Source organism: Leptinotarsa decemlineata, unplaced genomic scaffold, assembly GCF_025532065.1.
Source record: "Leptinotarsa decemlineata unplaced genomic scaffold, Ldec_3_MD MMD2_tig00078422_RagTag_RagTag, whole genome shotgun sequence".
NCBI classification, from domain to species: Eukaryota; Metazoa; Arthropoda; class Insecta; order Coleoptera; family Chrysomelidae; genus Leptinotarsa; species Leptinotarsa decemlineata.
This window is the reverse complement of record NW_027412747.1, coordinates 9,648,471-9,663,613: the sequence shown is the minus strand read 5'-3', so window position 1 is coordinate 9,663,613 and position 15,143 is coordinate 9,648,471. Positions and strand designations below refer to the sequence as shown.

Sequence of the window (15,143 nt, the reverse complement as noted above, 5' to 3'; positions counted from 1 at the left end):
GCGCGTGAATGTACGATTTTCCTTGCCGCTCTAGAAGCAGCAAGAATAATGCTGCCGATTTCAATAGAACTTCGGCTAAATTTCTACTGCATTTAATAACGACATATTAATGCTAGTCACGAGTATATGGACACAGTCAAGTGGAAACTAACGTGCGATACGCGAAGCGATTTAGTGAGGCGATAGACATTCGAATAATAGTTGAAGTTTTAGTTGAAGTGTTTATTGTATTTGAAGTGAAATAAAGTTAAGTTTGATTATTCAGTGTAGTCAATACCTACGGGGAAAAATGTAACATTTGGTGTTGGAAGTGGAATAATTCACTGAAGTTTTTCTGTTTCATGGTGAAAACAAGGAGTGTCAATTACGACGGAATGGAAAAGCTTGAGAAAATGTTTGAGGCTTTACAAGCGAGCCTGGCGGAGAATGAAAAACGGAGAAGAGAGGAAGAGGAACGCAAAAGAGAGGAAGATGAACGCAAAAGAGAGGAAGAACAATTACGCCGAAATGAAGATCGTGAAATACTACTAGGTATTTAAGAAATGCAGGAAAAAGACAATCAGATGATTTAAAATCTTCCCAAGTGAGTGATACTCGAAATAAGCGCCAATTAAATCAGTGTACTTCTGCAAACGTAAAACAAGTCAGCATAAAAATTGTGTGCTCGGGATTCAATGAAGTCGACGAAGATCGTTTTGGCCTAGTCCTGATTGGCGAAGGCTCTACTCGAGAAAAAGTTATCAAAGTGCTTGAAAATATGCTAGTTGGTTGGTAAGAGGTCTGCGGAGTATGGTGGGTGAGGCAAAACTTCGACGTTCCATTCTTATAACGTTGATTTGTGGAACGTGGGGACGGGCGTAAACATGTTTTTTTGGTGGTTTTTTGCCTCTGGAAAGTGCCTGAGTGGCTCATTGGGACCAATTACAATCCTGAACGTATCCTGTTGTCGTAGAGAATACACTTTTCATCACACGTAATCATCCGATCAAAAAAGGATTGTTTTGGTTTCGCGAAAAAAAAGGGGAAGAGACCTTGAAACGTGACAATTTTTGTCGATCTTCCAAGTGGCCCACTTTTATAGCTTTTCGACCTTTCCAATACGTTTGAAACCATCAAAAACCGCATGGGAGCTGACGCCCAGTTCTTCCGCCATCCCACGCACCAGGGTCCTAAAATCCTCGACGTGGATTACTGTAGGTCGACCACTTCGGGGCCATCTTCGAGGCTGAAATCTCCGGAACGAAATTTCGTAAGCAACGTGAATCAACACTATAATTGCTAAATTCCTGATAGATTTTTTCGGAATGTTTCGGCAGCGCTTGGGTTCAATTTGAATTCGTACAGGAAAATTGGCCAAAAATCGTTTAACGACATCACATAGTAATAAGCTGAGAAACGTCAAAAAATTAAAATTTGGAAAGAAGTAACATCAATGTATAGAGTACAAAACCCTCTATCAATCAGTTAGTCATACCACGACACAGTAGAATAAAAACCTATTGAAATATGGAGGTACAGAAATACATGACAATAAAACGGACAGAACGATGGACATTTATGTACTTATTCTAAAAAGAAAAAACAAACTTGAAATAAAATCACAAACATCAATTTATCACATTTTAATGTGATGAATTGGTATTTCTTTCTGAGAATTACCTATGTCAAGATCAAATTACACATGGTATTTCTGTTTATTTGAACATGTACGAGTAAATCTCGCAATGTTTGTATACTAGTTCGTGTGGAATCTTGCAAATGGACTATAAAGCAATTATCCTAAACTGATTGAACTGAAATTTTGCATATATGTTCAGTTTAGATGACAATGCATGGGTAACTAACTGATGCCATTCTACGTAAGAAATCTTTTTTGTACTTTATTCTGTGGTCATTATACATCTAATATGGGGGATCGTACAAGATACCTGACTAGTTCTTTATGAACTATCATGATATTAGTTTAAAATTGAAGGGTTTGCTGAAGGAAATACGAAAATAAACACGACTTCACTATAAATGTCATATGACTGAGCGATTTTTTTATGTAACTCTATGATATAAGTATGAAATGAAAAGGTTTATTGAAAATAATACAAACAATAACTCAATTAGAGCGACCCGATCAAGATGGCGAACTAGTTTTTTTATGCACTCCCATATGCACACCCAAGTGAGGGTTTGTTAATGATAATACGAAAAACAACATGCCGTTACTCTGAATCCAATAAAGCAGACTATCGAGTATGAATTGGTTTTTCAACGTGATATTTGTAATTCCGAATATGTGCAATTGGCACTCAATAATGAAATTATTCGGTGACTGATGAAAAATCAAGAACCCAATCGTTAAATTTCTTTGACGTATTGAAGTTTCATCTTTGTCGATTTTTTCTAATTCCTTAGGTTTCCTGTCATTTAATGTTAATAATTTGAATTGGAGGGGTTATATTTTTAGATGTGATTAATTTTTGTTTGTGTCTGAAAGTTACTTCTCTGCATGATCTACACATCCATGTATAGAGTTACTTATTTTCAAATTGATTACTTCCTTCCTTTCTTTGGAAGATTCCCTCATCGCCTTTTTTTTGTATCAAGATGGAGTAGTAGAAAGCCAAAAACTTTCTTTCCCAAAAATGTTAATAATATTTATATGACATATGTCAAATTATTATTATAAACAGCTCAATAGTATGTTTAGTATGAACAGGAAACATTCCACTCAACTGATATTCTAGAAGTATCACACCTTTTTTTACTTACGGTTGAATGTTTTTCCTGAGAATTTTAGTGACATTTTTTATATTATGTTGTTCACAAAACACATGATTCACTCTTAATGAAACGTTAAAATATCAATTACCGGTGAACAAATAGATAATAATCTTAAGATTTTAAATTTTTTAACCATTTCCTTGCATTCCCGTTCGCTGGCTTATTAACAACCACATCTCATTATGGTTATTTAATGAGCTAATAACTTGATATTTAACTCACCCATCATCAATATATAAACAAGGCAGTGGAATTTTGCCATTTTTCTTCACGATGCTTTTAAGCGGCTTCTTTCAACTCGATTTTTTCTAAATGAAAATATTTACTGATTTCCATACAAAGTTTCAGTTCATGAAATGTACTCAAACAACATAAATCTCGCATTGTTTTCGTTACACTAGCAACGGGCTTCTATTTATTCTGCTGAATAATATTTTCCATTATAGGTTTGTCAATGAAACGTCACTAGACATGGTACTTAGATTCAGCCCAGTCAATAAAGTCTAAGTTCTTAATGTGAGTTTCCATAGTTTGAAACAATATAAAGTGTGTTTTGGAAATAAATAAGCACTGAGAAAATTATTAAGATTTCATGCCATTTTCAAAAATGGGACAGACACATTTCTTCATTATGTTTCTTTGTAGAAAAAAGTTTCCAACATTTTCATTCTTATTTGTATTAAATATTGAGATTCGAACAGAAGATACGAAACATTTGAATTGAAGGGGTTATATTTTTAGGAGTGATTAATTTTTGGGAAAGAAAGTTTTCGGCTTTCTACTACTCCATCTTGATACAAAAAAAAGGATGAGGGAATCTTCCAAAGAAAGGAAGGAAGTAATCAAATTTGAAAATAAGTAACTCTATACATGGATGTGTAGATCATGCAAAGAAGTAACTTTCAGACACAAACTGAAAGAAAGTCCTCCAGAAACACCTACTTTCATATGAACATCATACAAACTGAGTAGAGAAAAGTATCTTCTGTATAATTCAGTGTTCATATAGAAGTATTTGTTTCGAAAGAATTTTTTCTTTCGTATAATTCAATATTTATATGAAAGTAGCTGTTTCAGGAGAACTTTCTTTCAGTTTGTGTCTGAAAGTTACTTCTTTGCATGATCTACACATCCATGTATAGAGTTACTTATTTTCAAATTTGATTACTTCCTTCCTTTCTTTGAAAGATTCCCTCATCCTTTTTTTGTATCAAGATGGAGTAGTAGAAAGCCAAAAACTTTCTTTCCCAAAAATACGAAACATATTCCAATCCTTATTAATAATAATATTTATATGAAAATTCAAGCAATTGCTAATATCGAAGTGATTCAATATTTTTGAAATTCTTTCTATATTCAATGTCTTTTGTTGAAGTCAGAACAAGAAGGTGAAGTTTTCACTTCACATCGATTGTTTTCATCTGATAATTTCTGAATGGTCTTAGCAATTTTGATTTTGTTCGTAAGCGAACTGTCTGTATTTCCTTCAGAGAGATCGATAGACTTCCAGTCAGCGTGTCTTTCCAAATTTGCGATGTTTTCACTATTATTAGCCAATAACGCTGAAGTTCAACGAATGCTATGGCCTGTGTAATTTTTAGGATTGGGTAAATTCAAAAATTCTTTGATTCTCAATCTGAGATTCTCAAAACTGTGGATACACAGTCTTGATACTTTTTTTTTAAATCACGAATAATCTGTTATATGGAGTATGGGATGGCCGTAAAGATAAATATTGCCTATACAACATCAGGTCCATGTCTTTTATAAGATCAATTGACGTTTTTTGATAATTATTTCCATCTACATGCACCGGCTAACCCAATAATTATTGCTACCCGAAAATAAAGAAAATTAAGTTGATAATTAATTACCTTACACACGTAATCTTTTCTCAAAATTACGTTGAACATTAGATTCGTTTCAATATTTGGTTGCTTGCAAGAAATGCGATAAACTTTCGGAAAGTGGCTATATTTATATTCTTCTTAACTAAAACGGCACCTTTCAACATAGAGTATATGCTCTACAAGGTAGAAGATTTGACAGTTTCAAATTTTTACCAGAATTACATCCTGTGTAATATTTTTGCATTTCTCCATATCCATCCATTTCGAGAAAAAACTATAAACGTTTTCGTACCTAGACTTCAATTATTCAGGCAATACATGTGCTATAGCAGCAGTTGCTGCATTACAATTTCCGTAAGGCACATTTTCAAACTCAGTATCGCTGCTGCTTCCCACAGTTTATTGCGATAATTGTGAATAAAAACCATACAAACTTTCAAAATATCCACTCATTTCATGTCAGATAGCTATCATTCATTATTTCGCTACTATGGTAATAAACATCTGCTTTTATCAGAACCATACCCACCAATATTTTCATATTTACAATGAAAATTTTTTGCCAAAAAAATTATCCTATCAAATTTGTCTATTTCTAGTCATGTGTGTCGAAATAACCAATGAAACCATCATTACACTGATAACTATCCATGGATAGTTTTCACGGGTAGTTATCACTTATGTCATGACATTGCTAAGCAACCAACACAATAAAGTTGTTTGACATTTCAGTAATTCAATTTATTTCGAAAATGTCACTTCCTCGCTTTGGTGTTCAAATTGATGCGGCAATTGACAAAATCATTGAAGAAAATACACCAAAAAATACTGTCAATAGTAAAAAATACACTTGGAAAATACTTATGGAGTTATATCATTATACGAATTGTTCTTTTAATAACTGTGTGTTCAATAAATAATTTTGTTCGAATTGCAAAAAATTTTCTCACCGAATATTCCTCGAACATTGATAAATAACTCATAATTTTATCACAACTTCCTCAAGCACGTTATTTTAGGTAACATCCCTCCGCCTTCGGCGTCGGGATGTTACCAAATAACGTGCTTTCGAAAACTGTGATAAAATTATTTCGTTAGTTATCAATGTCCTTGGGATATTATAGCTGAAAATTTTTTGCCAAAAAAATTATCCTATCAAATTTGTCTATTTCTAGTCATGTGTGTCGAAATAACCAATGAAACCATCATTACACTGATAACTACCCATGGATAGTTTTCACGGGTAGTTATCACTCATGTCGTGACATTGCTAAGCAACCAACACAATAAAGTTGTTTGACATTTCAGTAATTCAATTTATTTCGAAAATGTCACTTCCTCGCTTTGGTGTTCAAAATGATGCGGCAATTGACAAAATCATTGAAGAAAATACACCAAAAAATACTGTCAATAGTAAAAAATACACTTGGAAAATATTTATGGAGTTATATCATTATACGAATTGTTCTTTTAATAACTGTGTGTTCAATAAATAATTTTGTTCGAATTGCAAAAAATTTTCTCACCGAATATCCCTCGAACATTGATAAATAACTCATAATTTTAATACAACTTCCTCAAGCACGTTATTTTAGGTAACATCCCTCCGCCTTCGGCGTCGGGATGTTACCAAATAACGTGCTTTCGAAAACTGTGATAAAATTATTTCGTTAGTTATCAATGTCCTTGGGATATTATAGCTGATAATAACGATGTGATTCTTCACGGTTTAGGATGTACTTCCTGGAAGATTGCCGAAAAAATAAATTATTTTATTTTAAACTAATCATTACGCGTTTGTCAGCAGGCTCATTCAGAATACACGTGTATTCTAAATTAATGGCGGCCACTTCCGTAAGAAATTTCAAAAAATTATGAGATATGTAACATTTACTCTAATAAATATGATCTTATAAATACATTCAATTATCCAAAAGCCAAAATCAGTGAATTTTGTCTCCAAATTATCTGTAAAATCTAAATAAAAATAATATTTTCAGTAAATTTATTGTTCAACAGTTTGTGGGTTGGTAATGAATCTAGTTAGATGTGTAAATCAACAGTCACTTGTTTTAATTATTATGAGCTGTCATTTCGTAACTCGTAAAAATTCGCAAATATTGCGAAGAATAATTTGCTGCCAGCAAAATCAAGAGAAAAATACTACTATAATTTTGAAAATGTTATAAGATGGAAAAAAAACCTTACTTCTTTCTCCGATAATGTTCTCGATTATTTTGAGCATTTATCAAAAATTTTGAAAATATTGGCATTATGGGCAATTTACTCCCTGCTGAGAAATACCCTGAATATCAAGAAAAATGTGGACACCAGTAAGTATTCCAAATTACGTGCTTTTCTAAAATGCAAATCTGATGGTTATAAACCGAAGAAATCGTCGACGCTCACCACTGAACAAAAAATCAATTCATTAAGGAAGCTCCAGATGACAAATATTTGTTTTCGAAGGTAACACAAATCCGCTTTTTCCTTCTATTCATTTTTTATGAACTTTTTGCAACAATTTTTCAAATATTAAGACACAACATTAAGGTTAAAACTGACCTCACCAGCCAAAAGCCAATCATATTTCATTTGCCAGATGCCTCTAAAGCAAAGCCTTCTTTCGTTAATGTTATGGACTATAATAGCCGAACAAAAGGATTTAAAACTCTTCACTCACATAGTGTATATCAATTATGTTTACTATTCATATCACAAGCAGACATCATATTGGTAATTGCCAGAGTAGATCAGCGGTAACGCGTGTCAGTTCTGACTGACTGCAGAGCCATAATATCAAAAAAATATATTGTACCATTCTTTTCTAAGGTCAGTCGTAGAAAAAGTATAATATGCACCTTGAGAATAAGGTCAATTACGTCCACGTCCACGGGAACAATTTTTCGCTCGTGGGTAAATAGCTTCTTATCCTACTTAGTACGTAATATATTATTATTGTGTGCAGGAATATGGATCATATTTTTCTCTGAAGATTGAAGTTAAGCACATCTGTCCTATATCTGACATTTTTATATGAATACTCTGGTGTTTTGAAGTCACTCGCGATTAACTTTGAAAAAACCAAGTTCTTTGCCGTTCGCAAGCTACGAAAGTCATTTGTCAATTTATGATAATTTAATACTGAATGATCACAAAAAAAACATGGGAAATTCACGAGAAGATCAAATTAAATACCTGTGAGTTACAGTAGATCATCATCTTAGATGGAATGTACATATTAACCAGATCTCGAAATCGCTAAGATGCAAAAGTTTAAATACTTGAGATCTATCCTCGATATCAATCAACTTAAAATAGTATACTACGCCTTAGTACAATTTCGACTACAGTATGCTATACTGAGCTGGGGTGGTATTTTAGTTATTCACCTTAAGAAAGTTGAAGTACTACAGAGAAAATACTTAAAATCATGTTCCACCATAAATGATTATTCTTCTGATCAAATATTCATTCATTCGAAACTACTCGATATCAGACAAATATACATGTACAACCTAATCTTGTATATCCACAAAAACAAAGTGACACTTCGACCAATCAGACACGATTATAATACCCTCACTAAATCAAAGGGTGATTTACAAGTGAACGCAACAAAAAAATCCATTGGTCAACACTCGTACAAATACCACAATGGGAAAATCTTCAATTTCTTACCGGACATGTACAAGATTTACATTTAGGTATACAATAAATAATATTAACCTACTCAAAAACATCTTCAAAAAATATGTACTCAATATTAATAGCGACATCTTTCATAACATTCTTATAAAAAAAATTAAGACGACAATAATTACCCTAAGTTAAAAATCTGTTATACTTTCCTTTCATACCGTTGCACATTTGCACTTCGCACTCAAATATACCTATCAAAGTACCATAATTTAATATTATATGTATGTTCATAATTATCTATTACATAATTCTAAGTATTTTATATATACAGTACGCTATATTACAAATAATTGAATTGTTTCTCAATTCAGCTCATTAACTATGCATTTCGTAATAGGAGTCCCACGCACAACTTCGGTTTTAGTGGGTTTCTCGGTCTTTGTTTGTACTGCATTTCAATGTATTTATGTATGAATAAAGCTATTATTATTATTATTATTATGAAAAGTGGGAGCATGTAATTTGCACCTGTTCTACTTATGAAATACCATAATATATCAATCGAATACAACATTTCGATCGTTTTGGGTTCGGAGTCATCAAAATCTGAACATGAACCATACCTGATATCATAATGATTGAAAAGGGACAATTTCGTAATATCACTCAACATTTTGTTTGTTTCAAAATTCGAATATCTTCTCTGTTGATATACCAACTTCCACGACAAGTACCTATATAGGCTCTTCGTAGTTTTTCCGTAACATGTATTTTAAAACATAATTTAGAATATACAATGATTTAACCCAAGTTTTGCAGCTGTTATTGAAAGTCAACTTACTAGCTCCTAAGATTCTCGGTTTTTCATTCGAAGCTTCATGTTTTTGAGCAATTATGATTTATGAAGTACAGTATATGAAAAAGTAGAAAATAATCAGTTGTGAAATTGGGATATCTAACTGTGTATAATATCAACCAGAGTCCCTCATACTTTTATAATAATATTCAAAAATGTTTTTATGATTCTATACTATGTTTCTATACTTCAGGAAAAAGATTCATTGAACCTTTTTCCTGAAGTACGAAAAATCACTCACTAGCAGCGCTAATAGTTCGGTAGGGACAAACACTGCCTTATCCTCATATAAACATATGGTAAAGTACAATTAAAAAATAATGTTTTTAACACAAGAAGATGTGTAACATTAAAACGTTGGCTTGCATGCCGTAATTTAAAAGTAACTGGAAAAAAAGTTAATTAATAGACAGGTTAGTAGGTATAGAGACTCTAGTAAAAGAGTAGCGGTAGATTCAAAGTGTAATAAAAGAAATTTAAAATAATTATGAATTTCAGATTTATTTCCAAGTGAAATATGGATCAAATATAGATGGTAATGAAATACCTTTAAGTAAATGTAATAAATGAATATAGTTTAATTAACGATTGAGGTTATATCTCATTCTAATCAATGGTAATTTACTATGAACAATTTACTATTAATTTCATGTTTAGAGCATATATATGAATATTTATTTATTTTTTGCACTGTTTAATCCACTCTTCTCGAAGCATGTATTCATTTCTTACATCTAACCTCATTAATATGAGGTTTTATAAATGGTATAAAAAACACGTTTTCTTCCGGATATCGATTATCCGATGTACAATTCGCAAAACAGCAATGCTTTGTTGGCATATGTCAGATTTATATTTTTAAATAATAAATTAATATTACGTAAATAACACTGTTTTACATGTGAATAGTTTATGTTTGTCCCTGCTACTAGTGCTGCTTCCCGTGACACGTTCGCTGTACTATTCTCAGGAAAAAGGCTCATTGTCCTGGAAGTGATTTGCGGGATGAATATTGATTTCGTTGACGTTCTTCAACTGTGTTTATTTTTTCCAATATATATTTTTTTTTCAATTTCATTTTTCTTTTGTGACTCAATCGCATAATTCGAATTACAAATGAGATTATTCCTTCGCTTCAATTTCTGTGAAATTTCTGAATTGCTTGTAGTATCCCAGTGGCAAGTGATTTTGATTGTTTTCACTCATTACTTCATCTCTCAATTTCTGCCTGATTTTAATATTTCCCGTTATGCACAATTGCATTTTGTTTTTAGATCTAAAAATCGATTTTCGCATAGATGTGAGTGATACCATAAACACTGTCTCATCGCATAGCTTTAAGATCATACATTATTGTGTAGGATTTTGCCTTATTTATTTTCATAAAGAAAACTGACGTTTGAGTTTTTTTATAATTTAATTTCCACTTCAAATCATCTAAAGGAACAATTCGTTCAGGCCAGCCTCAACTCTCTACACTGTAGGTTAATGGACTAACACCTATCAGAAAACAACTACTCCCCTGGCTAATACCACGAAGGGCGTTGGATTATATCCGACAGGTATCGGTGCAGGATTATTCACTGAAGTTAGTCCTGCATATGCTATTGACGGTTCAACTGCTGCAATAGATTTTCAATTATTAGAACACACTTGCAGACCGGTTTCGGGCTGTTTGGCCACTCGTCAGTGCAAGTCAACATAAGGTTGATGATTTTCGATAATTGAAAATGGAATTCCTTCAGAGTAGCATTCCTCGAACTAGGCTGGAGCGGACAACAATCAATAGGTTTGTCATCGTCCCATCTGCCTGTGAACGAGGTAACCAATCACATATCCGAAAGTTTCCCAATTCCTCGTATGAGGAAAGAAAACTTTTCTCATATAGTGAGTAGGCATACTTGAAAACATACTTGAACTATTCGTGTGGAATACCTTCCACACGAAATGTTACAAGACCCCCCTCATCATTAAAAAAAGTGTTATATCGTCCTCTAGGCGGCAAGTGATGTCACACTTTATCAAAAAGTACTAAAAATGATTCCTTTGTACTGAAACATCACAAATAACCTTGATAACGTGAGACATCGACAAAACTTTAACAACTCAACTTTCTTCTATAGACAATTTAATAGGAAGTGTTAGACCGATTCAACCAGACATAACTGTCCATCTCTTCAAAAATCAATTCAATACACCTCGAACAAACTTTTTCATAAACCGTTTTCCCGATTAACATGATTTTCAGTGGTTCATATGTAACGTAAATCATAATTTCTGCCCAGCCAGGGCTCTCAAGGGAATTCTCTACAATATTTGAGCATCGCCATAAAATGAATTCTAAAAATAACCCGAACAGGGAAGAAAATTTATTCTTTTACACAAGTCAACGACTATGATTGCACCAATCACGCACCAAGTTATCTACATCTATACCCAGTGATTGTTATCTCTTCGTCAAACTTAAAAATGGTCTCGAGGAAGAGATATGGGTTTTTTTACGAAATCATACGCCCAAGATAAAAATGTAGAAATGTTGTAAAGTTATACTGTGCGTTAAATCATCTAAAGGAACAATTCGTTCAGGCCAATCTCAACTGCCTACACTGTAGGTTAATGGACTGACACCTGATTTCATTGATGTATAATTTGTTATGATTTGCTCTTCTAAAACCACAGGTATCAAAAAAACAACTTCATCTGAGATGGTCATGACTCCATCGAAAAATTTTGTTTTAATAAACACTAGTTATTAGAACTCATTAAACAAAACTGTCATCGATAGTCCTCATTCTCAAATTAAGAAAAACCAGATATTTTATTATAAACTTTATCATAAATTTGATAGGAATAGTAAGAAAACAGATTTATTTTGAATTATATCAGGAAAGACAACAGCCGAATAGAACATTATCGCTATTTTTGACAAACACTTCGCTGAGTAGGTACGGTGCGTTTTAAGCACCAAGAATAAAATCATGAGCTTGTAAAGAATGCACAAAAAGGATTACAACAAGTGATGACCTTTTTTTTGAATGCATAAGGAAGCTCGACGTCTCAAATTAAGAAGAGCACTAACAATATCCCTTCTTCTGATAGACCTGAATTATGTGATGATATTTTCTCTAAGTTCACCCACTGTGTCATATTCTTGGTCTCCATAGATTCTGTTCTCTTTAAAGTGCCCCACAAGAAAGTATCCAAAACTGTAAGGTCAATTGACCTTGCCGGCCACCTCACTGATCCAGAATTTTCTAACCACCTATCAGGTTCAACTATTCGCAAACTGCTCTTTTATTGTGTCGAGGAGCCCCGTCATGCTGTTATAATTATCAAGGGAAACCGTATCCATATATTATTCGAATTCGTTTCTTATGAACCGAAGATAGGTTTCCCCGTACAGAGTATTAAAGAAGAAATGAGGTTTGTATTTGGTCGTTATGAATAACAGACCCCAATTTTCAAACGAATCCGAACTTGTGGCCTCACTTCTCTGAAGTGTCGTGGATTATTTTCACTCTAAATGTGCTCATTATTTCTAATAAAAACACCAACTTTCGTCGGTCCAAATAATGCTTTTCAAGAAGTTTGTAAGGTCTACCCTATTCGAGAGCCAGCTACAAAATTCCATCCTTCTCTCGGGATAATCTGGATGTAATTTTTGTGAAAATGTATCCTATAACATTTGAAACCACTTTTTTTGTAATTTCCTCCAAACGGTAGTCTGTGACACATCCATTTCTGTCGATGCGTTGATTAGGAAGAATCTGCATTTATCTAAAAAAGTACCAAAAATAATTATACTTTTTCGAAAATAGAAAGAACAATTATTTCACCTCGGCTAATTAGTTATTTCTAGTATTTTGTTCCATTCTGCTTCCATACTTCACTCTTGATTTTTGAGATGCGCCGTACTCGGTCAAGTGTTTGTCCAAAATTCCAAACAATGTTCTATCCGTCTGTTGTCTTTCCGGAAATAATTCAAAATGAATTTGTGCTGTTTTCGTACTATTCCAATCAAATTTATAATAAAGTTTCAACATATCAAGTTTTTCTTCCTTTGAGAATGAGGACATTTCGACTGAAGTATTTGTGCAAACTTATGATGTTTAATGAGTTCCAACAACGAGTGTTTATTAAATGAAATGAATAAAACACTTTTGTCTAAATACCACTGGAAAATTTTTATTTATACGACCAGTTTCGAGTCTGATCCCATTATGAAGTATAAAACTGAAATCTGAATTTTGAAACATCGATTTTATAGGTATGCTGCAAGAACAGGTATTTGAGAGACAAGATGCCAACTTAAAATACCGTCCTGAAAATTCTAGGGGTTGTTTTGAATATTTGAATATTTCAAGAGTTAATAATGGTTTTCAATTCAATATCTACCGGAAAAACACGTTCACAGACTGTGTAATTCCCTTTGACTCTTTCAGTCCGCTCTCACATAAGTTATCCGCATTTAGGTCAATGATACATAGAGCTTTCGCAATCCCTTTACCGGAAAAGAATTTCCAAGATGAAATAAAAATAATTAAGCAAATTGCAGTCAACAACCAGGTACCAATTTTCCTAATAGAAAAGATAGTATCAGGTAAAACTCACAAAACACTTATGAGTGAATTATACCCAAACTGTCGAGAACACAATATAGTCAAGTACAATAGCATCAATTACACAAGTAAACTTTCAGATGATATTGAAAATTATTTCTCTAAATACATAATTTAAATAGCTTTCACAAGTAATAATAATTTAGGTAGAACCCTGTTTAATGCAAAACTCAAACGGGATAGAATGAAAAAGTCAGGTATATATAGAATAGTGTGGCGAATGCTCTGCAGTATATACAGGCCAAACCGGTGGAAATTTTGAAATAACACTGCGTGAACACGTCTGTTCGGACGAAAAATCTGCAATGTACGAACATCTTGAAGAATCAAACCACAAGATAAATGAAGATATCCTCAAAATCCTACATACATGTAATAAAGGGAGAAAAATGAATCTGTTGGAGGTCATGGAATTTAACAAATCCATTAAAAATCAGAAACATATACCCCTAAACGAGCAACTTGATTTATGTAGATCTCCTCTCTCGAGTTTATGAGTTTAACAACCCCTAGAATTTTCAGGATGGTATTATAAGTTGGCATCCTGTCTCTCAAATACCTGTCCTTGCAGCATTCCTGAAAATTCTATAAAATCGATGTTGCAAAATTCAGATTTCAGTTTTATACTTGATAATGGGATCAAAACCGAAACCGGTCGTATAAATGAAAATTTTCCAGTGGTATTTGGATAAAAGTGTTTTATTCATTTCATTTAAGTAATCATAAATTACCATAAAGTAAACAAGTCATCAATTACACATATTAGTGTTTATTAAACAAAAGTTTTCGATGGAGTCATGATCATCTCGGATGAGGTTGTTTTTTTCAATACCTGTGGTTTCAGAAGAGCAAATCATATCGAATTATACATCAATGAAATCAAAATGAAAACATGTAGCTGAAAAAAGTATCAATAAAAATCGGTTTTGAGATATGTTGTCAAATAACGTAGTTTAGGAGATCCTAAGTGGGGGTCAAATTGAATTACCATGTATCTCAGCTTATCAAACTGTCAAAAACAATTCGCGAAAACTTTAATTATAAGATTCAATGTGAATTTTTACAGGATTTTTGAATTTATCGCTAGAAATATATCAATTTAACCTATATATCATTTTGCTAACAAATAGGAACTTCAATATAAAGTCTTACTATCTGGCGGACATCAGACATACAGTGCAAAAACTATCTCAATCTGATCTCAGAAGACTGCCCTATTGTCCTTCATGTACCGAACGCCTACTTCGATAGAGACTACAGTCCCAGAGTAGCCACTTCCAGAAACCAGTAGTCGCCTTTGAGCCACCTACTATTGAAATTCCCACAGGAGTGTTGGGCGAAATGCCCAAAACGCTTATTTGGGTTCGCAGTTCGAACGATTTTAGGACGTCAACATTTTTT

General features: G+C 33.0%; 1 protein-coding gene across 1 annotated transcript in view; it reads right to left on the bottom strand.

Moving 5' to 3' along the window:
- Nucleotides 1-3,197, bottom strand: part of LOC111503335 (carboxylic ester hydrolase) — a 64,239-nt gene extending 61,042 nt beyond the window's left edge. Inside the window, exon 1 of the mRNA XM_074186505.1 lies at nt 2,998-3,197. Coding sequence (XP_074042606.1) covers nt 2,998-3,037 — 40 coding nt within the window. The 5' untranslated portion in view covers nt 3,038-3,197. The remainder of the gene's footprint in view (nt 1-2,997) is intronic.
- Between the last annotated feature and the right edge of the window lie 11,946 nt (nt 3,198-15,143).